The sequence below is a fragment of the Thamnophis elegans genome, chromosome 13, assembly GCF_009769535.1.
Source record: "Thamnophis elegans isolate rThaEle1 chromosome 13, rThaEle1.pri, whole genome shotgun sequence".
Classification (NCBI taxonomy): domain Eukaryota; kingdom Metazoa; phylum Chordata; class Lepidosauria; order Squamata; family Colubridae; genus Thamnophis; species Thamnophis elegans.
In genome coordinates, this window is record NC_045553.1 from 50,012,170 (window position 1) to 50,038,869 (window position 26,700).

The following is a 26,700-nucleotide window of genomic DNA, read 5'->3' on the forward strand; positions in this document are numbered from 1 at the left end:
TCCCGAGCCCCCTGCTGTCCCTATGGAAATACACATCAGACACCCAGCCAGGCTGCAGCCGAGGGGCCCCTGGCCGAGGTCTGCTGGGCTGGCTTTGCTTAGACTCCACACGGAGCTCAAGACTCAGAATGTCACCCTGCCTGCGCTCAAGACTACAACCTGCCAAAGCCCCCTCCCCACGGCCGAACCCACAGGCCTCTGGGGCACTAGTGGCCCCCACCCCTTTTCCTATTATCTTCCGTGGGAGAGGAGCAGAATCCAGAGAACCAAAATTCACTGGGGGCCTCTGGCCAGCAGGTGACCGGGGGGAGGGGGGAGCCCAGAGGCGGTGGAAGAATCCCAAGGTCCCTGCCTGGCCAAGAGAGGCCCCAAAGGCCTCCTCCCTCCAGAGGTCCAGGGAGGCCTCGGGAGGAAGCAGCCTCTGCCCAGAGAGGCCGAAGGGACATCAGGTGGCTTTGGGCCTGTCAGGAGCCATCTGGGGCCCCACACACAAAACGCAAAGTGGGCGCTGCATCTTGTGCCGGTTGCGTTGCTTCCCTTTTCAGATTTGGTGCCCTTCGGTTTCATCCTGTGACTGTGTGTGACACAACACCCAGCTGGCTCTGGCACCCTCCACTTGGCTCACGGGGTTCATGACGGAGTTTGAACCCCGTGATTAGACGCCATCTTTCAAAGGGAGCTTTGCTCAGGCGTGAATAGCCCGAAAATCAGGCCTTGGAGCTCTAGGCAACACGGCTGGAATTTGGCCAGAGCCAAAGGGGCGCAAAGCTTAGCCCAACCTCTGGCAGATGTTTTGGACATCAGCTCTTCCCTATCAGGCCCCCCCCCCCGGTCTCCCCAAGATATTTTGGCAAGGGATTGTTTCTGCAGGTCACAAGCCTCCCTCTTTGGCAGAGGGAAAAGAGCCTTCTGGCTTCTCACCGAAGTCAACACAATCCGATGACCGGGAGGAGAATCTAAGTGGGGGGAGGCTTCCTTCAGGGTCCCTATGCAACCGACGGAAGACTCTTTCAAACTCCTGGGCAAGTTGTTATGTGGGGTTTTATGGCCGGCATGGATATCGCGTAAGCAGAAGGTCTGGCTGTTGTACCCATTGACCCATAAACCACCCCACTCAGTAGGTTCAAAGCTTTGCTCTCCAAATGGCGCTGCGGATGGAACATGGGGAAGCCCTGGGAGGGCAAATGACCAGTTGGCTCTCACCCAGGCTGGGATGAAGGCAGAAAAAGCCACACGCAGGCACTCAAGCGCTTCCAAGACCCTCCCAGGTGCCTCCTTCCCACCGGTTCCCATCTGGCTTTGCCGAGATGGAGGTCTCTCTTTGCCAGCTTCCAGCCAGGCTCCCCATGCCAGGCCCACAACTGTTGTAATATAGTTGCAGAGCCACGCTGAATCACACAGGAGAAAACAAACTCCTAAGACGCCATAACATCCTGATAGTGCATAACATAACATTCTGAGATGTGCCCTACCATTGATGTCCAGGATTTGACCATATATAGACTGAGCAGTAGATTAGAAATTGTACTTTTACAGGCTGTTTTTAAGCACATGCTGATTGCTCCTCCTGCCTTTGTCCTATCTCAATAAAAGGGGCTCCCAGACCCCCAATCTGGGTCGCTCAAACCCGAGAAAGGTTGTCTCCTGTCTTTTCTCAACATTGGCCTCATGGGCGAACCACGGGAACTTCACACACAACCATGTTGCCAACCGCAGTTCCAAAAGCAGGGAGCCTCCCTCCACACACCCACTTGGACCCTCCATCTCCCGGCCACACCACTCTTCTGCAGTTCAAGGTTTGGCTACCCTGGGGAAGGCACTGGCCAAAGTCTGGGCATCCTGGCACCCGGGTCCAAGAGAATCAGTATTGCATTTGCCTGACAAAGCAGAACAAGGGGTGGCCTTGAAGCAGGGGACAGAGATCGGGTCTAGTGAGCGAAGGTGCCCCTCTGCTCTTGCCTCTGAGCATGTGCAGGCTGCCTCCCCCCACCCCTTGGCTGAAACAGGCGATGCAGGCTGGGGGATTTGAAGGCTTCTCCTGGTGTAGAAATAAACTAGTTTGTTTAACTGACCCCTGACTGGCCTGGCTGTGTTATCTGGGGGTCACAGTCCAAGGCCAGCAGGGCTGTTGTGCAGGAGGAAGGGGCCGTGGCCAACAACACCCCACAGGGTTCAAAGATGATCCCGTTGGTGCTGAGAGGCCACAGGTTGCCAGAGTGTGATTGCGTGGGAGCCCCGAAGAGCCGGTGGAAAGAAACAGGAACCTCCAACACAACCTTGGCCAGGAGCCAGGGCTGCCCTCGCCACCAAAGGCCTGAGGCCGGGAAAAGAGAGAAGAGCTGGCCCCTCGGGCTTGATTTGGGAAGCCATCCGGGCACAGAGCCTGGCTTTGCACTGACACCCCCCATCCCCAAATCTGGGCCAAGCCCCCTCCCCAGAAGACAGTCTCCCCAGAGGACTCGGCTAGCCGGGTGCATTTGGATCCCTTATTTTTGCACCCCAAAAGAAGAGCTGGCACAGAAACAGGGCAGACTGGCCCCAGCAAGCACATCGATTTCCCAGCTGCCCAATTGAAGGCCTTTTGGGGGGAGGGGCAGATTTACCCAGAGAGGGAGGGAGGGGGAGAGGGGGAGAGTCCAAAGAAGCCCCCTGGGTCCCTCTCCACAGACTTCCAACTGACTGTGAAGCCCCAAAATCAGGAGACAGGAGAAGAGATGGTCAGCTAAGTGGTCTCTGGGTGCGAGATGCCCCTCATTCGGACACCTGCACCTCCCCACGCACACCCCTGCAATCCCTCGGGAAGGAGACCCCCAAAACACCAGCAGTAGCCCCGGGAGGAACGGGAGACGGCTGGGGGGCAGGCAGAGTCCTCACTGGGTCTCTATGTCTTTCACAGCGCCCACCATTGGCCTTCCATTCCCTGCCAGCCCAGCTGGGCTCCGCTGTTGCTCTCCAAGAGGCCCGTCCAGCAAAGAGGAGAAGGTGGCAGGGAGGGAGCGAGCGCGGCCACGCCATGCCCACCCGGGGCCAGGCCGGGGCTCTGAGAGGCGCTGCTCGGGGAAGGGCCCTGCCAGACCGGCGGAGCAGCGGAGGCGGGCGCGGGGCGGGCGAGTGTCCCAAGCGCAGCCAACGGGGGCCGGAGGACGGAAGCCCCCCTGCCCCGGGCCGCCCCTCCCAAAAGCCCCCCCGCCGGAACTTTGACCGCGCAGCCCCGGGGGGAGGGGGGCTATAAAGGGGGAGCCGCGGCCGCCCCTTCGGCAGAACGGACCGCTCTTCGGGGAAGCCCAGCCGGAAGGTGAGACCCGGCGGCAGGCAGCGCTGCGGTCTCCGCGGGGCAGGCAGGTGGCGGGCCGGGGAGGACCGCCGTCGCGTCTCCCTCGGGGGCTCTGAGCCGTCTCGCTCTCTCTCTCTCCCCCTCAGTCTACCTGGCAGGGCGGCTGTTTCGAGTCGAAAGGGCGAGCGTGACTTTCAGCTCCCGGAGAAAAGGTGGGAGAGGGGCCTCCCCGTCCGTCCAGCAACGCCGGTCCCAGCAAGGGGGCCTCGGGGCGGTTGCAGAAGGCTTTCCCATGGGGGGAGGCGCGCTGGGACCCCCGCCTGTGGAAGCCCCGGAGGGAACGGAGCCTGGCCCCCCTTCCGCCGTCTGTGCCCCTCGCTGCCAGCCCCTGACCCTGCCCGGCTTCCTCCCCCTTTTGCCCCTTCTTTGGAAAGATGCCCGGCCTGGAGCCAGGGGCCGCCCCAGCCCTCCCTCCCACTCAAGGCAGCCCCTTCCAGGCGAGTGACGACCCCTTTTCTCGGCACAGGACCCACCGAGGGACGATGAGGATCCCGCTCCTGCTGCTGCTGGCGGTGCTGGCGCTGCTGGCCACCGACGCACGTAAGAGGCTGCGCCGCAAGGGAGCCGAGCGGGGGCCCTGGCAGTGGGGCCACCGGGGGCTCAGAGGGCGGGGGGGGCGCCCTTCTCTTGCCTGGCTCTTTCCCTGCCCCTCCCTGGCGAGAGCTCCCCCCATCCCTCAGCCTCCCCCCACCCCCTTGCTTCCCAGGCGCTGAGGAGGGCCAGGAGACGGTGAGGACACGTTTCCAGGGTCTCGTCCGGAAGGCGCAAGAGCACATCGCCAATTTCCGAGCATCGGATGTTTACCAGCAACTGAGGTGGGTTTTGGGGTCTCCGGCCTTTTGGAGGTGGGGAGGAGAGCCCAGGCGCTGCACAGCCCTTGCCCTTGGGGGGGGGCTGCTCCCCCTGGGAGGGATTTGGAGCAAGGGGTGGGGGTGGGGCGCCTCCTAATTGGTCAAGACTGTGACCAGACTCTCCTTTTGCACAAAGCCTTCCCTTGGCTAGCAAGGAGAATCGGCTTCTGCAACTTGATTCTTTGCAGCCACCGAGATGTCCTTTGGGCTCAGTGCGCCTCCAGCCGCGGCCTCCCAGCCCAACAGGGCCTCTTGAGGTGGGGGGCAGGAAGATCTGTTCCCTGAACTCCCTTTCCTCCCCTTCTCACCCCACCTTAACTCTCCCCAGGGAATTGTCAGAGAGAGGCATTGAACGCACCCGGAGTGCAATTGAACAAGTAAAGACTCACATCTCAAACCTGCTGAAGAGATCTCCCTGAGCCTGGAGCCCCATTCCACACCCAGGAGCCCAATGCAGCCACGGCACCCTAACCGTCCTCAGGACCAGGCGCAGCTCTCCCCCTACTCCTGCTCCTCTGGGGACCCTCAGATCGTCTGCCCCCACTCCCTTTCTGGCTCCTCTCTAGTGTGGAATTGTCCTCATTAAAAGTAGCAGAACGTTGCATGCTTGGCTTTCTTCCTGTGCGCCGAATGGACGGGCATCTTACCCCCCGAAGCAGGAGCCCTGCTGGGATTTCAGGGGGGCGCAAGGGGCTTCCACGGCTCCTCCTCGTCCGCAGATGAGAGTCACAAGGGCCGAGGTGTGTCCCATAACGGCCCCTGCTCAGCGCTGGCCGGGTGGGGGTGCAGACGGGAAGGCCCTGCCCAGGGTCCTTGGGGGCCAATAAGACACACACCTGGCCTGGGAGCCCCCCCCCCCCACATGCTGCCTTCAGGCACTTTGGCTCTGGCCCAAACTCCTCCCCCGGGTCCTGCCAACCCCCAGCCCCCAAGTGATTGCATTACAGAGCCCCCGTTTGCTCCTGACATTAGCAGGCATTCGCACCCGGACCCCATTCATGGGCTGGCCTCTGGGGAAACACACCCTGTGCCCCAAGCATCCCGCTTCCGAGCCTGAGCCCCACCCCCACCCCACCCCCAAGCTCCGTTGGACTAAATGCGAGGGAGGAAGCATCCTTCCCATCGCCTCCCAGCTGCCAAAGAGGCCTGGAGGAGCTTTGGAGGAGCTGAACCCCGAGTCCCTCAGCGCCCCCCCGGCCCCCATCATGCAAGGCACGCAGAGATCATTTGCATATCACAGATGTTTTTATTTGGCACAAAAGGAGGAGAAGAGGGGAAAGTCTGGGTGGAGGTGGGGGGTTCTCTTGCAAAGGGATTGCCAGCCTCCTCAGCCACCAGGATGGGTCACCGGGACCCTTGCAGGGGGAGGGGAGCGGCAGTGTTGATTGGGGGGCACCCACGCGGGGCCTCTAGGAGCTCTCCTGCTGCTGCACCTCCTGCTCCGAACCACTGTCGGTCACAAAGAAGGACTTGGCGCTCCCCACCAGGGTCAGCAGCTCCTCCCGGGCCTTTTCCAGGAGGGGCCCGTATTTCTCCCGCGCTTCGCTCAGTTGCTGCTGCAGCTCGGTCTGCAACTCGGTGAGCTCGGTCAGGGCGCTCTGCTCCAGCGTCTTGGCCTTCTCCTGGAGGAGTTGCTCCAGCTTCTTGGTGTAGGGAGCGGCGTCCTTGCGGAAGGCATCCACGTGGCTTCGCACCTTGTCCCGGAAGGCCTCGGCCACCGGCCGCAGCTTCTCTTGGGCCGCCTGGTTGATGTCCTGGGAGATGGTCTTCAGCTGCTGGAAGTAGATGGCCGCGTCCTGCTGCACGTTCTCCCGGAACTTGCGCAGGAAGGGCTGGATCTGGACTCCGACGTCCTGCACGTCATTGATGACCTCTTCCTTCAGCTTCTGCCAGGCCGCCCGCAGTTCGTTCCTCACTTCTTCCAGCTCGGGTGCGATCTCCTCCTTGATCTGTCGCAGCACAATTGTTACGGCTTCCAACTTCTGCCCTAAGGAGACTCTGCAAGAGAGCAAGAGCCGAGTCAGAGGCTGCAGAGGACGGAGAAGAGGCCTCCACGACACCGGGAGCATTTGGAAAAACAATGACAAAGAAACCAAAAGACATATTTTTTGGATGACTGGGTGGGAAGGTGATCTGACTAAAGAAAATGACATTATAATACAAGAGAATCCTAGGACTGGAAGGGACCTCAGAGGTCTTCTAGTCCAACCCCAAATTCAAGTTCTGGAAGACAGTTATCATTCCCCCCCACCTCCCATCTTCCTGTCCTGTTACTTAGACATACGCAGCAGCTCCCTCCACTGTTCACACAATTCAGCCCCTCTTCATCCTTCCTTCTTGCACTCTTCCCTGCACTCTTTCTAGGGCCTCATCATCTTTTTTTTTCTATCATGGTGGCCAGAACTGGATGTGCAACTCCTAGCCTTATCGGTGGGGTACACAGCTGTACTGTCACTTCTTGTAATCTTTGTGCTGTCCCTCTGTTGATGCAGCCCACAACCGCATCGGCCTTTTTGGCAGCTGCGGCACAGCTGTGGCTCAGGGGGCTTCTGGGGGTCCCCTAGGATGAGGTCACCAATCTATCATTTTTCCCCACCTCTCTCTCTCTCTCTCGATTCTCCCCGAGGTACAAGAGAATAAAACCAACAATTCCTAACAAAAACACCAAGAATTTTTTTTAAAACTATTGTAATATTTTTAAAAAAATAACACTGTTTTAGTGAAATGCAGGTGCCTCAAATGAAGAGAGTCTCCCCGGGGGGAAAGAGAAATGGTGTGATAGCGATTGCTAGGAAATTAACATCCGTCGCTTTTTAAAGGTTCTTAGAGGAGGGGAGGAGAGCTGAAAATATATTGTCTGGTGAATTAATTTCAGTTTTAAATCATGAGACGTGTATATTTAAAAAAAAAAAAGTGGAGCCAGAGGTTTCCCATAGAAAGTGGAATTGCTGGTTAGCTGCCGTTCAAGCAGAGCAATCTGGAAAGCTGGCCACACCTTTTACTTAACCGACATTTCAGTTTACACATCGTATTTGGAAGGCGAATCGAACTCAAAGCAGAGAGAAGCCACCCCTGAAAATGAACCGATTTGGCGTAGGAATCCCTTGTTCAGCCCAGGCATCGCAACGCTCCCTCCTCCTGTGATCCGGAACCAGCAGGCAACGGGGTCTCCCGCAGGAGCCACGTTTAGGAAAAGACCAGGAGATGCCAGCAGCCCCTCTCAGGTTGCCTTCGTCCCTCAAAGATGCTGGGGGATGGGGGGGGGGCATGAAACTGCCCCAAAGGCCTGCCCCCTCCCCGGCTCCCCACAGGGGGGGGGGGGGCACAGGAGCCATCTTCCCCTCGGAAGAACGGCTGTTCTAAGGCTCTCTCGGGGTATGGAGAGCTACCGGCCGCCGGGCAGGGCCTCCAACAACGGTCTCACACTCCGTCGTCCCTGGGCTGCTCCCCTGGGCCACCGGCCGGGGCCTTGTCCGTCCCCAGGGACCATGGAGGAGGTGGGTGATGGGCCCAGGGACCCCCTCCCCTCCCCTAGGAAGGCTGGCTCTGCCTCTCCTGCCCTACACCCTCCAGGCAGCACCTGGGATCTTCCCCCCCCCGGCAGCAGCCTTCTTTGCCCCTACCTGCCCTGCCAATCAGAGTCCATGGGGGGGGGCTCACAGCTCTCCAGAGCAGCCGCCTCTCCCTCCTCCCAGAAAATCCCAGAGCTGCCCCCCAGCATGCCTCCCCCACCCCCTCCCGAAAGGTGCAAGGCGCTACTCACTGCAGCTCCTGGGCCACGGCAGAGGAGTCGAACTGCCCCACGGCTTCCTGCACTGCCACCTTGGCCGACTCCAGGTACACCTGGCCCAGCTCCTGCAGGCGTTCCAGGCGGGTCTGCTGGGGGTCATCGTGCTGCCAGAAGTAGCGGGCCTGGGCTCCTGCAGGGCAAGGCGGAGGGAGGGGGCTCAGCGCAGGTGGAGGACTCTCCCTTCCCAGCCCCCATGGGAGCAGCCGGGCAGCCTCGTCCCCCAGACCCAGCCCTGCCCACCCGGCGGCTCCTCTGCCCAGAGACTCACCTGTAAGGAGCAGGAGGGCCAGGAGAAGGTTGAGACTCTGCATCCTGAGCTGCTACGTCCGACTCTGGGAGGGAGAAAAGCCGTTGAAAGGGAAGCGCCCCCTGCCCAGACCCAAAGCTCCCTCTCCCGGCAGTGGCCCCAAGGAAATCGGCTGAGCAGGAGGGGCGCAGGGTGGCTCTTCATGCCCAAAGGCCATCTCAGCCGAGGATCCGGTCCCTGCCAGAGGGTCAGCCTGGCCGCCTTCTGCCTTGGCCCTCCCCAAGAGACCCCCAGAAGTAGCCCCTTCCCCTCCTCCCCACACCCAGGGCTCCCCTGCCCTCCTTCTCTGCCACCCTCTTGGCCAGCCGAGAGCAGCCGGCCGGAGCCAAGCCCAGCAGTGCCCGCATCTTACCAGCCACTCAGGTGTCTGCCGTGTCCTTTGCTGCGTGGAGTCGGTGGAGGCCTTTTATACCGGCCTGGTTGTTTATTGCTGGAGATAAGCAGTAGCTATAAACAGGGAATTCACTCCTGAGCGATGACTATGTGGCGCTTAAGAGTTCAAGGATCAAACACATTGCCAGGCAGGAGAACGCAGGGACAAGGGAACTCGCTGGCATCGAACCAAGAGCCCGGCTGGGCTGCGTACCCAGCGGGCCAACAGACCCCCAGCGGCCCAGGAGCAGCTGCAGTGAACAAGGGCCCAGGGGCTCTTGGGGGAGGCTTAGTGACCGGCGGGGGCCTCCGGCCGTGGGAGGCTTCCACTCACCCCAGGGCAAGCTGATGGGAGGTCAGGCTCACCCCAAGACCAGCAGGCCAAGGCAGCTTTCCTCCCCCATCAAGGCCAGGGCCTCATTCTCCCCCTTCGGTCCCAAGCGGCAGAGCAGGGGCCCGCCTGAGCAGACGCCCGGGGGCAGGAAGCGGAGAGGGATGGTGCCAGAGGAGAGGGGCAGGCTGGCCAATCAAGAGCGCTCTGGCAGAGAACACGCACTCCACATCTTCAGGATGGAAGGTGGGCTTTGTCAAGAGTGACCCCCTCCCCGAAAGGAGTCCTCCGGGGCCTGTGCAACCCATTGGTGAGCACATGAGCCGGTTTCTTTCCAACCAGGCCTAACAAACCGTTCAGGATCTGCTGAGTTGGGCTGCAGGAGAAGCCAGCAAAGGCCGGCACTCCTGGGCTTCTCCCCTAGAAGCCACTCCTGGGGGCTCCAAAATCCAGCCCTGAGCCCTGCTTGGCAGGCGGATGATGGCATCAAACCCCCAGGGCAAACACCAGTCCGGCCTGAAGGAGGCTTCCCGCATGGCTGGTGTCCTACCCCACCTGAGATGGAGGGGGTGGGAGCTCCTTCCTTTCATTCGGGTGGCTGGGCCAAGCCACATTTGCTTTTCTCAACAGCCAACAGTTGTCAGGGCTGGGGGCACCTCCCACCCAAGGGCTCCCACCGCCGGATTTTCAGGCCGGCTCCCCAGCTCTCCTTCCAGGCTGTAACAAATCCTCAGATCGGGGGAGTGGGGGGCACAAGGGTGAAGGAGGGACACCCACCCCTCTCTGCAGCAACCAGCAAAATGGGAGGGAGCTGAAGGAGCTGCCCAGATGCCCAGCGAGGAGGAGAGCAGGCCTGGCAGGGGCCCGGAGGCCCTAGGCACACCTCCGGCCTACAAGGGCTCCCCGTTCCGTGTCAGGAGAAAGAGGGGTGGCAGAAGTGTCCCCCCCCCCCCGCCTCAAGGGCTGCTCCGGCCGGCCATTTCCCAGAGCTCGGACGGAGGCTGACCCAGAATGAAGAGCTTGGCCCTGCCAGGTCAGCGGCTGCACCTGAGGACTGCAAGTGGGGGCAGCTTCCCCTCTAAGCAACTGAGGCCGGGGGGGGGGGGGAGTGGCATCTGCCAAGACCGTGAGAGGCCCAGAGGGGGGCTGCTGCTTCCCGAGTCCCCTTGGGGGAGACGGTTCCTTACAGCAGCTTCTCCCCACAAGAGGCTGTTGTGGGGCTCTCCTGCAAAGGAGCCCCTGCGGGGCGTGGTCAAAGTCAAAGGGGCGGAGCTTCACCTCCAGCATTGCAGCCATCCTCTTGGCTCTTTTCACACACACGCCCCCCCCCCCCAACGGATGCCCTGGAACAGCCCCCCCACCCCCCCACCCCAGGTAGGGGACCGGGCCGGGCAGCAGCTTCTCCAACAGCAGCAAGAGAGGAGCGAGACCAGAACTGAGAGCCAATCAGAATCGAGGGTTTATTTGAACAACCAGTTGCAAACAGCCCACCCACCCAAAACGGAACTAAGGATTAACTGAAAACCTGGGTGACGTCTGTGTGTGTGTGTGTGTGTGTGTGTGTGTGTGTGTGTGTTTAGGCTCTTGTTTTAGTCCAACATAAACGAGAAAAATACTCTGGACATTTTCCCCAAAACAGAAATAATAGCAAAGTATGTTATACATTCAACATATACTATAAGTACTGATTATACAATACAAAGCAACAATAAAAAAAAACCAAAACTGAAAACAAACAAACAAAAATGTGATACTGCAAAACAGCCCCGCCCGGCATCCCCCCCCCTCTCCACGCAGCCTGTTGGAATAGGGCTGGGGGGGGGGGCGCTGCTGTCACCTCCCAGGTAATGTAAACAGAGGACAAAGAAGCCAGAGTCCAGAGCTGGAGGGGAGGGTGGGGGGGGGCATCTTTGGCTCCCCCCTCCTCCTAGAAGCAGGAGCTCCCGTTCTGATCCGGCCCAGAGGAGGAGACCGGGGGGGCTCCTGAAGGGGAGGGGGCTCAGACTAAGAAGCAGCCCTCCGAGGGGCCCGGAGCTTCCCTGCCCGTCTCGAGGAAGGCGGCCCTTTAAAAAAACTTTTCCCGACTTTAAAAAAAAGCCAGTTGGAGGAATTCGGGGGAAGCTTCCGAAGGTCCCCAAAGGCAGAGAGACGATGCCAGGCCCTCTTTGCCCAGTCAGTGCCCCGAAAGGAGGGCTCCCCTGGAGGGCAGGCCTAGGGAAGAGCCGAGGGGGGGGGAGAGCGGGGGTCAAGCAGCACAGCCAGGGGCAGGAAGGCATTCTGAATTAATTTATTAATATTAATAATAATAATAATAATAATACCAAAAAAATTATTGAAACAAATTCCTACATGATCTGGAGGGAGAGAAGTTAAAAAACAAGAAGCAAACTTTCTCAGAATTAAACTAGAAAAGGAGAGAGAGCAGGCACATGATGATAGGAATGAAAAAGAGGTACAAAAAGAGGAGAAAAGGATGTTGAAGCACAATGACAAAATCCAAACACAGAAAAGTCCGTAAATGGGAGACAAAAGCAATATTGCACCGCGGCCAGGAGGGGACCGGTCCGTGGGGGGGAGAGGGGGGGGAGCCTGAATCCGGAGGGATTTGGGGGGGGGGGTCTGAGCAACAGAAGGCAGGCAGACAGGCAGGCGTGAAGACGGCCCCAGCGCAGCCCCTCGGTCCCTGGAAAGGCCCCGTCCCAAAGTCTGCTTATTGCTGGCGCCAGGGAGGCCAGAGAGGCGCCTGCTGCCCTCGTAGTTGTGGCCAGTCCACCTTCGCAGCCCCCGGAGGGGCGGTTGGCGCTTCCAGGACAGCTGGCATCACAGGCAAATATGGCAATATCGAACACCCGGAAGGGAGAAGCAGCTCTTGGACCAACGAGGAGGAGGAGGAGGAGGAGGAGGAGGAAGAGTCACCACCACCATGAGGTTTCCTTCCCAGAGAAATGCGATGGCTGTTTGGTGCAAGGCTGCGAGATACTGTCGGTTTGAAATGGACCTTTTCACTTTGGAGCGGGACCTGCCAACGCAACGCCGGGAAGGGCCGTGTGAGCCGATGGGCTGGAGCTGCCAAGACGCTGCCCCCCCCCCCGGCCCCTTCCGCCTGCTGAGCCAGGAAGCCCAAGGGGGCCCGGGATGGCTCAGGTCCCGATTCACACGTGCCCTTGGGCCCCCTGCCCCCCAAAGAGGGACCCCACCGTTAGAGGAGCCAGGTGGGGCGCCCCCCCCCCCTCACCCGGCGTAGGACACAGACTCACAGCTGCCGTGGGCTGCTAGACCCCCGCTTGCTCCACCCCGAAAGGAAGCTCCGGCTGCCTGTAGCTGAGCAGGACGTCGTTGACACAGGTGGAGGGGTAGCAAGAGGCGTTGAGATGCTGGCTGCCCTCAGCCAAGCCGGGCTGCTCCTGACCGCCCAGGCGTTCCCCACCATCTGTGGGGGCAGAGGAAAGTGAAACCCCCTCCTGACCCTCCCAGGCCGAGGGAGGACTGCCCTGCTGGGGCCACCAGCTGGAGGAGCCCCCTGCCCCGCAAGGACCGCCCCAGGGTCCCCCAGCGCTGCGTCTCTGGCACTCACCCCTCCTCTCTCCCTCGGGGAAGGGCTGGCTGCCCACCAGGGAGCTCTGGCTGAGAACGGCATCGGCCATCCGGGCAGAACTAAGTGCTTTCCCCGCCATGAGGCTCATGCCCAGCAAAGGGTCCAGTTGCACCTGCAGCAGCAGCAAAGGGGGCTCTGAGAGGCTGGGGGGGCAGGTGGGTAAGAGGGGGGAACCCGCTCGTCCAGCCCCGCCCACGGCCCAAGCAAAGGGCCAGGCCCTCCAACGCACGTAGGCATCGTCGCTGTTCTGGATGGTGTGGTGTCTCTGCAGGGGCCGGGATCTGGGGTGCACGCCAGGGATCATCCTCACAGGGTACGCCGTGAGCCCCTCCGCGTCGCCCATCTCCATGTGCCCAGGCGAGGTCCTCTCCTGGCCACCGGTGACCATGGCATCTGGAGGGTGCAAAAGGGGTCAGGAGCTGCCCAGAAGAGTCTGCCAGCCAGCCTGATCTTCTGCCCCTGCAGCCCAGCCCCGTCCGGCTCCACCGGGGGACAGCCAAGGCGAGGACTGGCCGGGCCCTTCTGGGCCGCCAAGGGACCCAAATCAGGACTCCTGGCCACTGAAGGTCAGCAAAGGGCGGGGCAGCCCAGGGGAGCGTTTCCCAGGGGCCGCCTGGCCTCTGCTGCTCCTCCTGGGGGAATCGCCTTCCCTTCATCCCAAATCCCTCCGCGGCCCCCTGCATCACGAGCAGTCAGGCCCCCTGCTTGTCAGAACCCCTTGCCCCACTCCGGCCCCCACGCCCCCTACCAGACTGACCTCCACACGGCTGCAGCAGCTCCTGGAACAGCCCCTCCCCTTACCTGCTGCTCTTCCAGGGCTCCCCACCCACCCCCGGCAGTGCTGGGATGCCAGGCCCTGAGAAGCTGCGCCCTCCTCCTGAAGGGAAAGCTGGGGCCGCCGAAATGCCAACCCTGCGGAGGAGGCCACCTCCCACCCCCCCGCCAGCTGAGCAAGAGAGAGGGCCTTTCTGCCCACAAGCTGCCCCTGGAGACGGCCTTACCTGGGCAGGGCACTTCGCTCCGACAGAAGGGGGAGACGGTCTGGGGCCGATACAGGTGGGCGCCCAGCTCCGGCTCTCCCTCGGCAGGCCCAAACAAAGAGTCCGAGTCCCCAGGCCCCCCAATGCTCAAGAGGAGCAGCGTCTCGGGGCAGCCTTTGGCCTTGTGGCCTCCTGGGAAGGGGTCCCTGGCCCCCACGCACAAGCAGTCCGCCGCTTCCTCCTCCTCCTCCATGCTCTCCGAGTGCAGCAGGGCCGAAGGGGGGGCGTATGCGCGGGGCGGCCCCGAGACCTGCGAGAGGCAGTCCTGTCCCCTGATCTTCAAGAGGGGCTGGTGGCCGGCGTGGGGGTGGTAAGGGTCAGTGTTTTGGTAAGGCAAAGCCAGGGGAGGCCGGTCGGAGAGTTTCTGGGCCATGCTGGGGGGCCCCTGCCCTGCCTCCCCTTGGCTCATCTGCCGGAAGAGCTCCTGGAAGTCCTGCTGCTGCTGCTGGTGCTGCTGTTGCTGGTGCTGCTGTTGCCGCCGCTTGAGCAGCTGGGCCACCTCCGCCGGGGGCAGCCGCAGGTCCGGGTGGCCGGCCAGCGAGTGGCGGGGAGAAAGCAGCCCCTGCAGGATGGGGGGCACTTGCTGGCGCCGGCTGTAGTCTGGCGGGGTGGGGGACAGCAAGGCCTGGTGCAGGGCGGAGGCCGCGTAGTGCTGCTGCTGGCTGCTCTGGGGGAAGCCCGGGAACTGCTCCAGGAGGGGCACCTTCAGGGCTGGGGCCGCGGGGAAGCCGGCGGGGGCCGCGGGGCCAAAGCTGCTCGGAGAGACGCGGGACGGCTCAGGGAACAGCTGAGGGTGGAGGTGCGCCTGGGTGTAGCCTGCGGTGGACGGGTACCTGCAAAGAGGGAGGGGGAGCCCCCCAGGGGGCCAGGTCAGGGGGTCGCCTGGATCGTTTCCCGGGCCAAGCGGGGGGGGGGGGGGTGTTTGTGGTCTGCAGAGCCCGGCCAGGAGTGCCCACCCTCCCTCGCCCTCAGCCAGCCGGCAGGGCCATACCTGTGGGGGGGCTCGGCGCTGTCGGCACTGAGCTGCTTGGACAGGGGCCGGTGTCCGTAGGTCAGGGAGGCCATCAGACTGGCACGATGGTGCATGTGCAGCGGACTGGCGCTGGGGGGCATGGGCAAGCCCCTCCCGCCCTGCAGAAGGCTGCTGCCCATGAGGTCTCCAGGCTCCTGCATTGGGACGGGCTGTCCCGGCTGCTGCATGCCCAGGCAGGACAAGGCCAGGTTAGGGGGCGGGGAGCGGTTCCCAGGCTGCTGGAAGAGGTTGCCGTGGGGAGGCGGAGGCGATGGCGTCCCCCCCTGAAACGGGGTCTGGGAGGCTGCACCTGCAAAGAGCAGAGCCCTCCTGATGAGCGAGTCTCTCCCCTCCCTTCCCCCCCCCCCCAAAAAAAGCCCCTGGCCCTGCCTGGGCAGAAGAGAGAGGGGCCCTGTGGAGCAGCCCGACCCCTGCCCGGCAGCCAACACCTACTGTGGGTCTGGAGCAGGCTGCTGCTGACGGGTGGGGGGCTGCTGTCTTTCTGCTTGAAGAGATGATTGCTGGGGTGGGCTGGGGGTGGGCTGGAGGGCTGGATCTGTAATCTAGGGGCACAAAGAAAAGAGCCTGCAGGATCCCCTGGGTGAGCCTGTCCCTCCCTCCCTCCGGCTGGCCAGCTCTGGGCCTTCCCTACCCCAGCGGGGCCTGGCACTCTGCCCCAAGTGGAACGCCTGAACCTAGGAGCAGAAGCCGGGCCCGGCTGGCACCGAACCCCTCTGGTTCAGCACAAGGAGCCCCAGCCGCTCCTCCAGGCCAAGAGACTCCCAGGAAGGGTCCAACCTCAGGGCCAGCACCCCGTCTTGTGGTACCCAATTCTAGTGTTTAAGCAATAAATTCAGGCCCAGGAAATGAAAGGCAGGGATTCCCCCCCAAACCCAAGCCCAGGAAAGTGAAACTAGGGGATGAGGCCTCCCCACAGAGGGCCCCGTGGCCAGAGGGAGGGGCCTTGGCCGCCTTCACACCCGCATTTCCACCTCTCCCCCAATCAGGGCCTGGAAGCCCCCAGAGTTTCCCCCTTGTAATCCTCCCCCCTCCCCCCAAGCGAAGGACAACAGCTCCGAGCTCAGCTTTATTCGGCATTTTTTTGCTCTGCTCGGCAACTTCCCTGCCTGGTTCCTGCAGTCTCTTCCCCCTGAAAGGGACCCCAACTCCCCCTGGGCTTCCCCTCAGCTGAGAGAGAGTTCAGCCAGGAGCCCCTCCTGCTTCCTCCTCCTCTGCCTGTCCCAGGAGCCCCCCCCCCCCCCGTTTCCCTGCTGGAGGTGTGGGGAGAAGGGGCCTGAAGACCTCCCGGGGCCCCTGAAGGCAGGCAGGGTGGAGGCTCGGCTTACCTCTGGAGCTGGTGAGTGAGCAGCGCAGGCTGGTTTTCACTCGCCGCCTGCAAGGGTGTGGAAGGCTGTGGCGGACGGATGCAGTCCTGTGCAGGGGGCAGGAGAGGAAGGACGGGGGAAAATGTGGTGAGCAGCAGCCTCCCCCCCCCCCCCCCACTGAACGGAGGGCTGTTGGGCAACGGGCGGAAGAAGAGCCAGCCCTGCATCACAGCTGCCCTGGGGCTCAGCAGGCGGCCCGGATACCTGCAGGGCAGCAGACTCTGAGGAGCCCAAAGGGAGCCCGAAAGGCTGGGAGGTTCTGGCCCCTCCCGAGGCCCCCCCCCCACCTGGATGTGTTGATGAAGGATCTGGTGGTGCTGCTCCTGCTGGTACAGGAAGTGCTGCTGCTGCGTCTTCTCCAGGGTCCTCTCGTCCATGTGGCCCCCGTACATCTTCTGCAGCTGCTCACACTCCTGGAAAGGGCGCGGCTGAGGCTCAGCCCTGCCTGGCTGCGCAGAGCCAGAGAGGAGGGGGCAGCAGGCCTGGCCTCAACGGGGCATCCCTGCCACTCCCCTCCCACCCTTCCCTGCAAGCCCCCTCGGAGCCCCCACCAGAGCAGGGAGCAGCTTCCTTGGCAGCCAGAGGTCCCAGCCGTACCCCTGCGCACCACCGAGCCCAGCGCTGGCAACTCTTCAGGGAAGGAGGAGGGAGTGCCCAACGCCCGGCCTCTGGGCCCTACGGAGGATCCTGGGCCCAACGGCCAGAGGAGCATCCAAGGGAAGGTGCCGCCCTCCAGCCTCCCTGCAGCCCATCCAGCCCGGTGCTGCTCTGGCCAAGAGGTCCGGCTGGCTCTCCGGCGCTCGGCCCTCTACCTGCTGGAGCTGCTTGATGCTGCTGTGGTTGCCCATCTTCTCCAGCTGCGCCTTGAAGGCCTGGATGCTGGCCGCCCCGTCCGAGAAACGGCGCACGGGGGAAAAGCGCTCCGTGGGGAGGTGCAGCGTGTTTGAGTCCTTGTAGATGTAGCTGGGGACACACAGAGGGAGGGGAGGGGGAGGTTAGGAGGAGCAGCTGGACCCCAGGGCCATTTCCCCAAATCCAGCCTCCCCCCTCCACTCCCCCCCCCCAACAGAACAGGAGCCTCTTGGACAGAAGAATCCGATCGCTCCTCTTTGCTTGGCCAGAGCAACAAGTGGCAGCCAGAAGCAGCCCCTCCCCCCCTCTGGACTCCAAGCCAAGTCTGGGGAGGGGGGGGGCTCTGGCTTCAGGGCCTTTCCGGCCCCCTCCTGAGCCCCCAAGGACAGGGAGGAGAGGCGCTCCTGTGCCATCTTCCCAAGAGAGGGGAAAAGCACCTGGCATTGGCAGCAGCTGCCCCTTCTCTCTGCTGATCCAGACCACAAGGATCCGTACCTTTGCCCAGCTGAAGCCCTTAGGTGAAGCCAGCCCTCAGCCCCCCCTTTGCAACAGAGGGAACCCTTGAGATGCCCCTGGCCGGGGGCTCCCTTTGAGGACTCCTGGGAAGGAGCAGCCCTGGCTGCCAGCTGCCCCCTTGGGCAGATGTCCAGGGCCAGCCCCATTCGGCCCCTGGCCTAGGCCTCCCGGAAGGGGTTCTCCTCCGGTGGCCCCGTGGGTAGCAGGAGGGAAGCGTACTTGGCGCTGGCTTTGGGCTCCTTGCCTTGCAAGCCTTCCGGCCTTGGGCCCACCGTGGAGGAGGCCGTGTGGATCTGAGGGACAGGCATCATTTGGAGAGAAACACAAGACTGAAGAAGCTCTTGGATGGAGGAGGAGGAGGGAGAAAGGAGGCAAAGCCCACCCAGGGTCCCCCCTCCGGTCACCTCCATGAGGTGAGAGGGGGGAGAGTGGCCTCAGGGGCAGCCAGCTCCTTCCCCAGGCCAGACACCCCTCCCCCATACCACCTCCAGGGCCCTGCGGGGAAGGAGGAGGAAGGAAGCGCCCCCCTTTCCCTTCGCCTCTCCTGAACAAGGCTGGACCAGCAACCTCCACATCAAGGGCCTCTCGGGGCAGAGATGTCTCCTGCCCACCCCTCACCCCCTTGGCAGGTTTGAAGCCTCTGGCCGTCTCTGCAAGTGCCTGGGAGCCTTGCACGCCAGAATGATGGCCTCCCCCCAAACCCCCCCTCCTGTTCTGCAGCAATGCAAGGGCTGGGGCTGTCGGGGGGTGGGGGGAAGGAGCCCCCACAAAGGCTTTCCAAGGGTCCTGGGACCAAGCAGAGCGGAGGGAGGGAGGGGGGAGACGGCCCAGAGCAGCTCCAGCCAGCAGCCCAGCTGAGTCACCGAAGGGGCGGACTCTGATCTCTGCCCTTTGGTTGGGCTTCCAGCGTGGCACCCATGTGGCCCCAGCCGGCTCAGAGTCCACCTGCCCCTCCAGTGACATCATGCTCTGCCCGGAGAGACCACCAGCTCCCCTCCAGGCAAGGGGGAGGGGCTCAGCGGGGACAATGAAGAGGAGTGGGAGGGAGGGAGCAGAGCCCCTCCTGCTGGCCTTCCCAGGGAGCGAAAGGAGCCTCCCACTGTCTCCGGCAACAACCTCCCAGACCGAGAAGTCCAACGGTCAGCGCTGCTCCCCCCCCCCCCCCCCCCCCGGAATCTCAGCCTGGAGGGACTGTAGGCCAAGAGGCTGCTCCAGGGCCGATCCCCTGGGGGAGCTGTTGACGCGGGCAAGGTCCAGAGGGGGAGGCAGCCTCTGTGTCAGCACAAACACAGGCGGCTGGGAGCCACGTCCCTCCGCCCAGATCACAAATCAGTCTATCCAGCTGCTGATGCTGATGCTGAGGCGGCGGTTTCCCAGCTCCACCCTGGAGCCACCGAGTCAGGGAGAGCTGGCAAGGGGCCACCCACTTATCCAGCTGCCCACCAAGCCGCCTTCCGGGGGGCTGGCAAAGCCCCCGCCTCTGCTGTGCGGAGGGGCTGGGAGCCCACAGGGGCAGGGGACTCGAGGGGCCACCGGCAAGCGGAGAGCGGCAGGCATCTGGGCCAACGGCAGAAGCTTCCGGCCTCCTCGGAGGGGAGCTTCCCAGGTGTCCGGTGCCGCTACTCACCGGTGCTGCTCAGGTGCCAGGTGTGCGGCCCGCGAGCGGAAGGGCTGCTGTCCGAGCTGCCTCTGCAAGTCGGGCGGGATTTCCGCGGTGGGGTTGGTCATGGCCAGGGTGTGCCTTTTGGACCTATTGGCCAAGTATCTGCAAGGAGCAGCGGAGATGAGCCTCTGGAGGACAGAAGGGCCGGGACCTCCGGCAGACAGGGGGAAGGCGGCAGCGCCAGCAGCAGCAGCAGCAGCAGACGGGGAGGGGGCAGCCTCTTGCCCCCCTCTCTAGAGCCTTGCGCGAGGGAGGGGGCACAGAGAGGCAGAGAGAGAGAGAGAGAGAGCAGGAGGCCAGCCATTCCTGGCACAGCCCCACTCCGGAGCAAGCGGAAGGGCCGGAGAATTAAGCCAAGCAGGTGGAGATGCGAGGAGGCTCACCCAGAAGGAAAAGAGGAAGGAGGGCAAGGGAAGCTAGCTCAGCACCTGCGCTGGGCCCCCAGCGGAAGGGCAAGGCTGGCAGGAGACCCTCTCTAAGGTGGCCCCCATCAGCAGAGTCCAGGGTTGGGGTTGCAGGCCGCCCAGGCAGCCCGTCCAGTGCAGAGCGGGAGGGAAGGAAGGAAAACCTGCCGCCTTGTCCTTCCGGGTGGGGCTGCCTTGGGAGCACCTGGCCCACACCTGAGGATGCAGGTGGGGCCGGGCTGAAAGGAGGCCGCTGGCTAGCCACGGCCAGGCTTCACCTCACCGGGAGGCCAACCGAGGACCCCTGAGGAACCAGGAAAGGCTGGGCCTGCCCAGACTGGCTTTCCCCATTCACTGGCCCTGGCGGGAGGGCTTCCTCCCGCCAATTACCAGCTGCAGCCATGGGGAGCGCAGCTTCCCTCGTCCACACCGCCATGCACACGCACGCACACACGCATCCAGATGGTCCAGGGAGGAGCAGAGAGGAGGGCAGCCCAGCCCCATCCGTGTTGGGGGGTGAAGAGGGCCTGCTTGCTCTGTCCTGAGCCTCTGGGGAGCAGCCGTGCCCAGCAGGAGGGCCCGCCCTAAGCCGCCTCTCTAGCCCTTCAGCTTCAGCCACCTGGCCTGGGACGATGACGGACAAGAGAACCGGAGAAGAAGGAGCCAAGGGGTCAACCTCAGCTGAGTGAGAGAGGGAGGCGCAGGGCTCAGGGCAGAGCCAGGGCCGGCAGGAGGAAGGAGGCAAGATCCCTTCGCCGCCTTGTCATTTAGGACGGGGGCCACCAACTTGCTCAGCCAGCAGGCGCCTTCCTGTGACGCCAGAGGAACCACCGAGAATTATCCTTTCTGCTTTTAAAATTGCCTCCGCCTTGCAAGTTCTCTGGGCAATTTTGAAAAGGAAGCCGAGGGGACCTCTGCAAAGGGGGGGGGAGGGGGGGAAACACCCCGGGAGCAGCTCTAGGAAAGCCCTGGGAGGGGGAGGAGCAGCTCCAGGTCGCCTTCCCCCTCCAAAAGGAAGAGGTGGGAAAGATCCTTCTCTGCTCGGCTCCCTCTCTGAGGCCGGGCAGACTGTCACTGTATGTTTCCCCTTCCTATATAAATTGTAAGCCGCCCTGAGTCCCCTCAGGGAAAAGGGCGGCCTATAAATAAACTTAACCTAACCTAACCTAACCTCCCCGGAAGGACCTTCCCCTCCTCTGCTCCCCAGGCAGCCTCTGGGGCCGATGGCCGTAGGGTGGCCCCTGAAAGGGTCTTCCGTGCTCTTCCCGGCCTCCCTTCCAAAGGAGCTTCTGTCCTGAGCCAGATGTGCCGAGGGGCCTGGGGCCAGGACGCTCTGATCGCAAGGGAGGCTCGGCAGAAGAGCCGGGGCTGCAGGGGCCCCCGAAGGCTTTTCCAGGGGCCCATTTCACCAGGCGCTTGTGCTCTACGAGGCTGGTGAGCCCTTCAAAGGCTGCCAGGCCCCTGGGGGACTCCCGGTCTCCTCCTTTGAGTTCTGGAGTGGCTCGTCTCACGCGGAGGCTCCAAGAGCCCGACCTCTGGGAAGGGGCAGCCGAGACCCCTGCCGGCCTTTCCCAGCGCAGAAGCTACAAGACGGGTGTTGGAAGGAAAGACAAACCGCTTTGGCTGGAGGAAAGGAAGCCGCTGGGCACTAGCTGGGCAAATGCCAGGTGCCTCCCCCGGAGCGATATACTTGCGGAAGGCCACCCCTGCCCTCCGGCCAGTGCAAAGAGGATAGTGAGAGAAAGGAGCAGAAGCCCTCAGCTCCCAGGGAAGCAAAAGCAAGGGGAAGCCCCGGGGGGCAGGTGGGGGCGTTACCTCTGCACGGCCTCCTGGTCTGGCTCCCCGTCCGAGCCCTCCTCATCCACGGGGGTCACAGCAGGCACTGCCTGGAGGGAGACAAGACCACCGGTTGCGCTCGGCCAACAGCTTCTCCAACAGTCCCCGAGGAGGGGGAGGAGGAAGAGGAAGAGGAAGAGGAGGAAGAGGAGGAGAGGGAAGAGGAAGAGGGGGAGGAGAAGGAGGGGGAAGAGGAAGAGGATGGGGGGGGAAGAGGAGGAGGAGGAAGAGGAGGAGGGGAGGAGGAGGAAGAGGGGGAGGAGGAGGAGGGGGAAGAGGAAGAGGAGGGGGAGGAAGAGGGGGAGGAAGAGGAGGAGGGGGAGGAGGAAGAGGAGGAGGAAGAGGAGGAGGGGGAAGAGGAAGAGGAGGAGGGGGAGGAGGAAGAGGGGGAGGGGGAGGAGGGAGGAAGAGGAGGAAGAGGAAGAGGAGGAGGGGAGAGAGAGGAGGAGGAAGAGGAGGAAGAGGAGGAGGGGATGAAGAGGAGGAGGAAGAGGAGGAGGAGGAGGAAGAGGAAGAGGGGGAGAAGGAGGAGGGACGAGGCAGAACAAGCAGCCAATCCCACCAGGGAGCTTCACTGCCAAGGGTTCAGGAAACCGGATGGCAACACCAGGGCCCCCCAGAGCCCCCCCCCCCAGGACCCAGACGGGGTGAGCAGGGAGGGAAGCCAGTCCAGAGACCTCCTCCGTCCTGTCACCCGACAGAAGGAAAACACCCCCCGTGGAGAGGGGTCCCTAAGGAAGTGGGGGGCTTACGGGCGTCATGGTTACAAGGGGAGACGGGCCCCGGGGACGCTTCAGGAGCTGCTGGGCGTGTAGCTGGATGTTGGCTCCCCCGTCGGAGGCCCTGCGCCCCAGCGGCCCCATCCCGTTCAGCAGCTGCAGCGTTGGCGGCTGCAGCAAAGACTGTTCCTGCAACGGAGCTTTCTCTCACTGCCCCCCGCAAAGGCTGGGAGGCCCGCTCTGTGCCCCCCCCCCTCGCCCAGCAGCCGCGGGAGGGAAGCTACCTTGTACTCCAACTGGCCGCTCGGCTGCAGGTGCTGCATGGGGAGCAGGTTGGCTGCCATGTTGACGTTGGGGGCCACCTGCAGGAAGGGGCCCTGGGGAGCCATTCGCGGGAAGCCGGGGAGCAGCTTCTGCAGGTCCTCCATCACCTCAGTGCTGCCCAAAGGAAGAGGGACGCTGAGCCTTTGGGCTGCTGGGGGGGGGGGGGGGCTGAGAAGCACCCCCCCTCGCAGACCCGCCTATTCCTCAGAAGGGACTGAAGCGGGGAGGGGGAGGGGAGGGGTCAGCAGAGCTCACCGAGGATCAGCCACCCCGACGGTGTGTCTCCGCATGGAGAGGTAGCGGACCAGGGCTTCGGGAGACGGCTCTTCGCCTTCGTCGCTGTCCAGGTTCATGGTGCCATCCGTCTGCAAGGGGAAGAGCCGCAGAGGAGGAATGCAGGAGCCCCGGAAGAGAAAGGGGGCCCCCCAGGAGGAGCCCTGGAGGGGGGGGGCTTACCTCCACTATCTGGTTGTCTGGGTTGATGAGCTGCACTTGTGGGACGCTGAGGCTCACTGGGGTGCCAGCAGCTTCCGCCTGTAAAGCAGACCCCCCCCAACTGCTGAATGCCCTGGATGATGAGGGCCCCCCCCTCGCTCTGCCACCAAGAGCAGCCTTGCCCCAGGTTCCACATCTCCCCCTCCCCAAACGAGGTCCTCCGTCCCATAAGCCCCTCCAGCTGGGGGAGGGGAAAGGAATTCCCACAGGGAACCCTTCAAAGGAAGACCCCTCCATCCTGGCGCCCAGCTTGCCTTCAGTAGCTGGGCCACACAGGAGCCCTGCCCACCCCAGAGCTGGCAGGTACTCAGGCGGAGGGCAGGCAGGAGGCCCACGGAACCAGCCAGGCCAGAGCAAGAGAGCCATTCCCGGGTCACCGGGAGCTCCTGGGCAAAAGCCCCCAAGGGGCTGTGAGGCTGGGGACGAGGAGCTGCCCAAGGCTGACCTGGAGACTGGCAGGCGCTGGAAAGGCCGGAGTCCGGGGGAGGCTGGGCAGGGCCGAAGTGCGCAGGGTCTTGTGCCTCTTCTGGCGGTCACAGAGGAGGCTGTAGATGGCACTGTAGTGGTCGTAGGCCTCGGTCCTCAGCGACTGGGGGGGCACAGAAGCCACCGGTCACTCTTCCCTGCCCCCAGAGCCCGCCCAGAGGTCCCCCGGGGGCCAGTGGCCTGGGTACCTGCAGGGTGCGCTCCTTATCCAGCCCCATCTCCGCCATGGCCAGCAGCACCTCCTCGTTCAGGGGCTCCAGCAGCCGCTCGGCTTTCAGCTGCTGACACTCGGCTATTAACTGGGAAGCAGAGAACTTTCTCAGGGCTGGAGCCTCCTCAGTGGGAGGCGTCCCCCTCTCCCCCCCCCCCCCAGGAAACTTCCCAGCCCCAAAGGGTGACCCAGCATGGAGCTGAGAAAGCGGCCCCAGGGAGCCCACTGGCAGGAAGAAGCCCCTTCCCTCGCCCTCCCCCCTTGTGGGGAGCCTGCGGATGCGCCCCTGGCCCCGCCTTTGCCGAGCCCCCTTTACAGCTGGCCCGGTCGCCCAGCCCTCCCTGCCGGCTTTCCTGCCCAGAGGCCCTGCGGAGGCCAGTCAAACGGAGGCACTCACTGTGCTGAAGTCGGGGTCTGCTTCCCCCAGCTTCATCCACTTGTGCTTGCAGATCTGCTCCATGGAGAGCCGCCTGCTCGGCTCCAGCACCAGCATGTGGCGGATCAAATGCTCACACTCTGCAAGAGAGCGGCCAGATGGCAGCGGAGGACAGGCGCCACGGGGGCCCTGCGGCCCCAGAGGGTCCCTCCTCCTCCTCTGCCCTCCATGCGATCCTCACAACATGGGTCGGTCCACACCTCGCTCTCCCCCTGCAGAGGGCAGCCCCCCCCCCCAGCCCCAAACTGTGGTGCTGCAGGCGCCAAGAAAGGGCTCCACAAAGGCCCTTTTCCACGGCCCCCAGAGGGAAGCTCAGTCTGGCAGGCCAGTCTCCCACTTCCTCGGCTTCTGTGGGTCACAGAACGGCTGGTGGTGGTGGGGGGTGACCTTCCATCCCATCCTGTGTTTCCTCAAACCCTCCACCTGCATTTCCCCCCGCAGGAATTCCACAAAATCCTCGACTGGCACCACCGTTTTTCTGCGGAAGGAAAAGTCTCCTGCCTCTTTCAAATCCCCGGGGCTCCCCTGATGGGCCCATGGAAAGACCCGGCCGAAGCAGGAAGGTTGCAGAACCCAGAAGACCCAGAGCGACCGGCCCACCAGTTCCACCAACTCAGTCCTGGCAGGAATCCGGGGCACAAGAGCAGCAGCCTCCCTGCTCAGGGCCTGAGGCTGAAGGGGGCTCCTGGGGAGAGGCGCCTGGAGCCAAAGCTGTGTCCGGCTGGAAGACTCCCTGCCCTGGTGCTGGGCCTGCCTCAGGCCACCCTCCCTTCCGGGGCAGGAGGAGGCCTACGAGCTCCAATGCCTCCGGCCACAGGGAATCATTTCCACACAGCTCTGCGGAGGCCCAACTGAATCCGCCCACTGACTGGTAGATGGAGGAGGAGGAGGAAGAGGAAGAAAGGCAGGGGAGCCTCCATTCCCCCTCAGGGGGGCTGTGGGGGGGGGGAGGCTTTTCAAGCCTGCATCAAAATAATCTGCTTCACCGTCTCCCCACTCGGTCTTTTCCTGCTGCCTCACTTCCTGCAAAACCAAAAAGGGCCAGGAAAACCCCTCCCGCCCTCCTCCCTCTGGGGCAGGCAGGGGGGCCCAGTGCAAGCAGCAGTCGGGGAAACAAGACCTGGCCGCAGTCACCGCCTGACTTTCCCACCAGGGGCGCCAGAGAGGCCAAAGCCCCAAAGGGACCCCCCAACGAAGGCCAGCCCATTGTGCGCTCTGAGGAGCCCCCCCAGTCCCGTCAAGCGCTTCCTATTGTCCCGGAGGACGCGACGGCAGCTGCCTCTTTCTCCAAGCAGCTCCAAATAATGGGGCAAGGGGGAGCCCGTTTTCGGCCACAAGCGTCTGGGGCCCCCACTGCCTCATCCAGCAGACACACGGAAGCAGAAGCGCAGGCAGCCCCATCCAAGCCCCCCCCCCACACACACACGCTCCGTACCTGTTGACATGAAGAAGGGGATGCGGAACTTCCCGCTCAGGACCCTCGCCCGCAGGTTCTGCAGCGTGCTGCCATCGAAGGGCAGGGCCCCACACACCAGCACATAGAGCACCACCCCCAGGCTCTGCAAGAGAAGGGGCCCTGAGTGCCCTCGGTGGGGCAGGCGGGAGGGAGCCTGGCAGGGGAAGGCCAGGGAGACCCTCCCCCAAAAGGCCAAGGCAAAGGCTGCAGCTTTGAAGGCTGCCTTGCGGAGGAAGAGGAGGCCTCTGCCACCTACCCAGATGTCCACTTTGGGCCCATCGTACTCCTTCCCTTCAAAGAGCTCAGGGGCCGCATAAGGGGGGCTTCCGCACCAGGTCTTCAGCAGCTGACCAGGAGTGAAGATGTTACTGAATCCGAAATCTGGAGGAGGAGGAGGAGGAGGAGGAGGAGGAGGAAGGCCAGTGATTTCCCACCAGGCAGCCTGTTGCCTCACGTCCTGCAGAGCCGTCATCTGGCAAGAAACGGGGCGCCTGCGTGTCCCCTGGATTCCACACAACCCTCCAGCCGAGCCCTTGAGGTCCCTCTCCTGACAGGAGCTGCTGATCCGGGCCCCACCTTCCCTCGGCCTCTGCTGAACTGAACTGGCCAGCGTAATACCGTTGAGTCTGCGGATCCTTCTAGGTCTCTCCTCTTCCTGCTGCAGCCAGGCTCAAGGATTAGGTGCCCCCGGAAGTGCAGCCATTCCATGCAACCCCCCCCCCCGCCTGGCTGTCTCTATTGCGAGGACCGTCCAGCAGCTCCCCTCCTCCCTTTCTGAACTCTCTGCCTGCCAGTCCACGAAGCCCCCCCCCCCTCTTTTGCCAGGAAATCTTTTGAAAGCCCGAGTTACAATGGGTCACCTGCTATTTTGATGTTCAGATTTGCATCCAGAAGCAAATTCTCGGCCTTCAGGTCTCTGTGGACAATATGGTGGCAGTGGCAGAAGTGCACGGCTGCTACTATCTGCTTAAACTTCTTCCGAGCCTCCTTCTCCGCCATCCGTCCGTGAGCCACCAGGTGATCTGAAGGAGAGGGAGCAATAGCAGTAGACTTATATACTGCTTCATAGGGCTTTCAGCCCTCTCTAAGCGGTTTACAGAGAGTCAGCATATTGCCCCCAACAATCCGGGTCCTCATTTTACCCACCTCGGAAGGATGGAAGGCTGAGTCAACCCTGAGCCGGTGAGATTTGAACCGCTGACCTGCTGATCTAGCAGTAGCCTGCAGTGCTGCATTTAACCACTGCGCCACCTTGGCTCAAGGAGGGGGGGTTGAAGCTGGTTAG

General features: G+C 62.9%; 2 protein-coding genes across 3 annotated transcripts in view; both read right to left on the bottom strand.

Annotated features, from left to right (window-relative positions):
• Positions 1-5,408: 5,408 nt before the first annotated feature.
• APOA1 (apolipoprotein A1) lies at positions 5,409-8,721 on the bottom strand. The gene is made up of 4 exons (XM_032229254.1): positions 8,635-8,721; positions 8,244-8,307; positions 7,949-8,105; positions 5,409-6,183 (listed from the first exon to the last, which is right to left on the bottom strand). The coding sequence occupies exons 2-4, from the start codon at positions 8,284-8,286 to the stop codon at positions 5,595-5,597; spliced, it is 789 nt and encodes a 262-aa protein (XP_032085145.1). The 5' UTR covers positions 8,287-8,307; positions 8,635-8,721; the 3' UTR covers positions 5,409-5,594.
• A 1,700-nt stretch (positions 8,722-10,421) lies between these two features.
• The window catches only part of SIK3 (SIK family kinase 3), a 42,960-nt gene continuing 26,681 nt past the window's right edge, over positions 10,422-26,700 (bottom strand). Inside the window, exons 4-25 of one of the 2 annotated variants that reach the window (XM_032229251.1) lie at positions 26,276-26,437; positions 25,672-25,796; positions 25,395-25,518; positions 23,921-24,039; positions 23,501-23,611; positions 23,272-23,415; positions 22,788-22,865; positions 22,587-22,696; positions 22,292-22,445; positions 22,041-22,196; positions 21,268-21,338; positions 19,013-19,150; positions 16,830-16,980; positions 16,305-16,430; positions 15,979-16,064; positions 15,086-15,195; positions 14,612-14,942; positions 13,582-14,453; positions 12,810-12,973; positions 12,560-12,692; positions 12,243-12,415; positions 10,422-12,004 (exon numbers count right to left, since the gene is read on the bottom strand). In XM_032229251.1, the coding sequence (XP_032085142.1) occupies positions 12,258-12,415; positions 12,560-12,692; positions 12,810-12,973; positions 13,582-14,453; positions 14,612-14,942; positions 15,086-15,195; positions 15,979-16,064; positions 16,305-16,430; positions 16,830-16,980; positions 19,013-19,150; positions 21,268-21,338; positions 22,041-22,196; positions 22,292-22,445; positions 22,587-22,696; positions 22,788-22,865; positions 23,272-23,415; positions 23,501-23,611; positions 23,921-24,039; positions 25,395-25,518; positions 25,672-25,796; positions 26,276-26,437 (3,623 nt within the window). In that variant the 3' untranslated portion in view covers positions 10,422-12,004; positions 12,243-12,257. The remainder of the gene's footprint in view (positions 12,005-12,242; positions 12,416-12,559; positions 12,693-12,809; positions 12,974-13,581; positions 14,454-14,611; positions 14,943-15,085; positions 15,196-15,978; positions 16,065-16,304; positions 16,431-16,829; positions 16,981-19,012; positions 19,151-21,267; positions 21,339-22,040; positions 22,197-22,291; positions 22,446-22,586; positions 22,697-22,787; positions 22,866-23,271; positions 23,416-23,500; positions 23,612-23,920; positions 24,040-25,394; positions 25,519-25,671; positions 25,797-26,275; positions 26,438-26,700) is intronic. The other variant, XM_032229252.1, reaches the window with a different exon arrangement.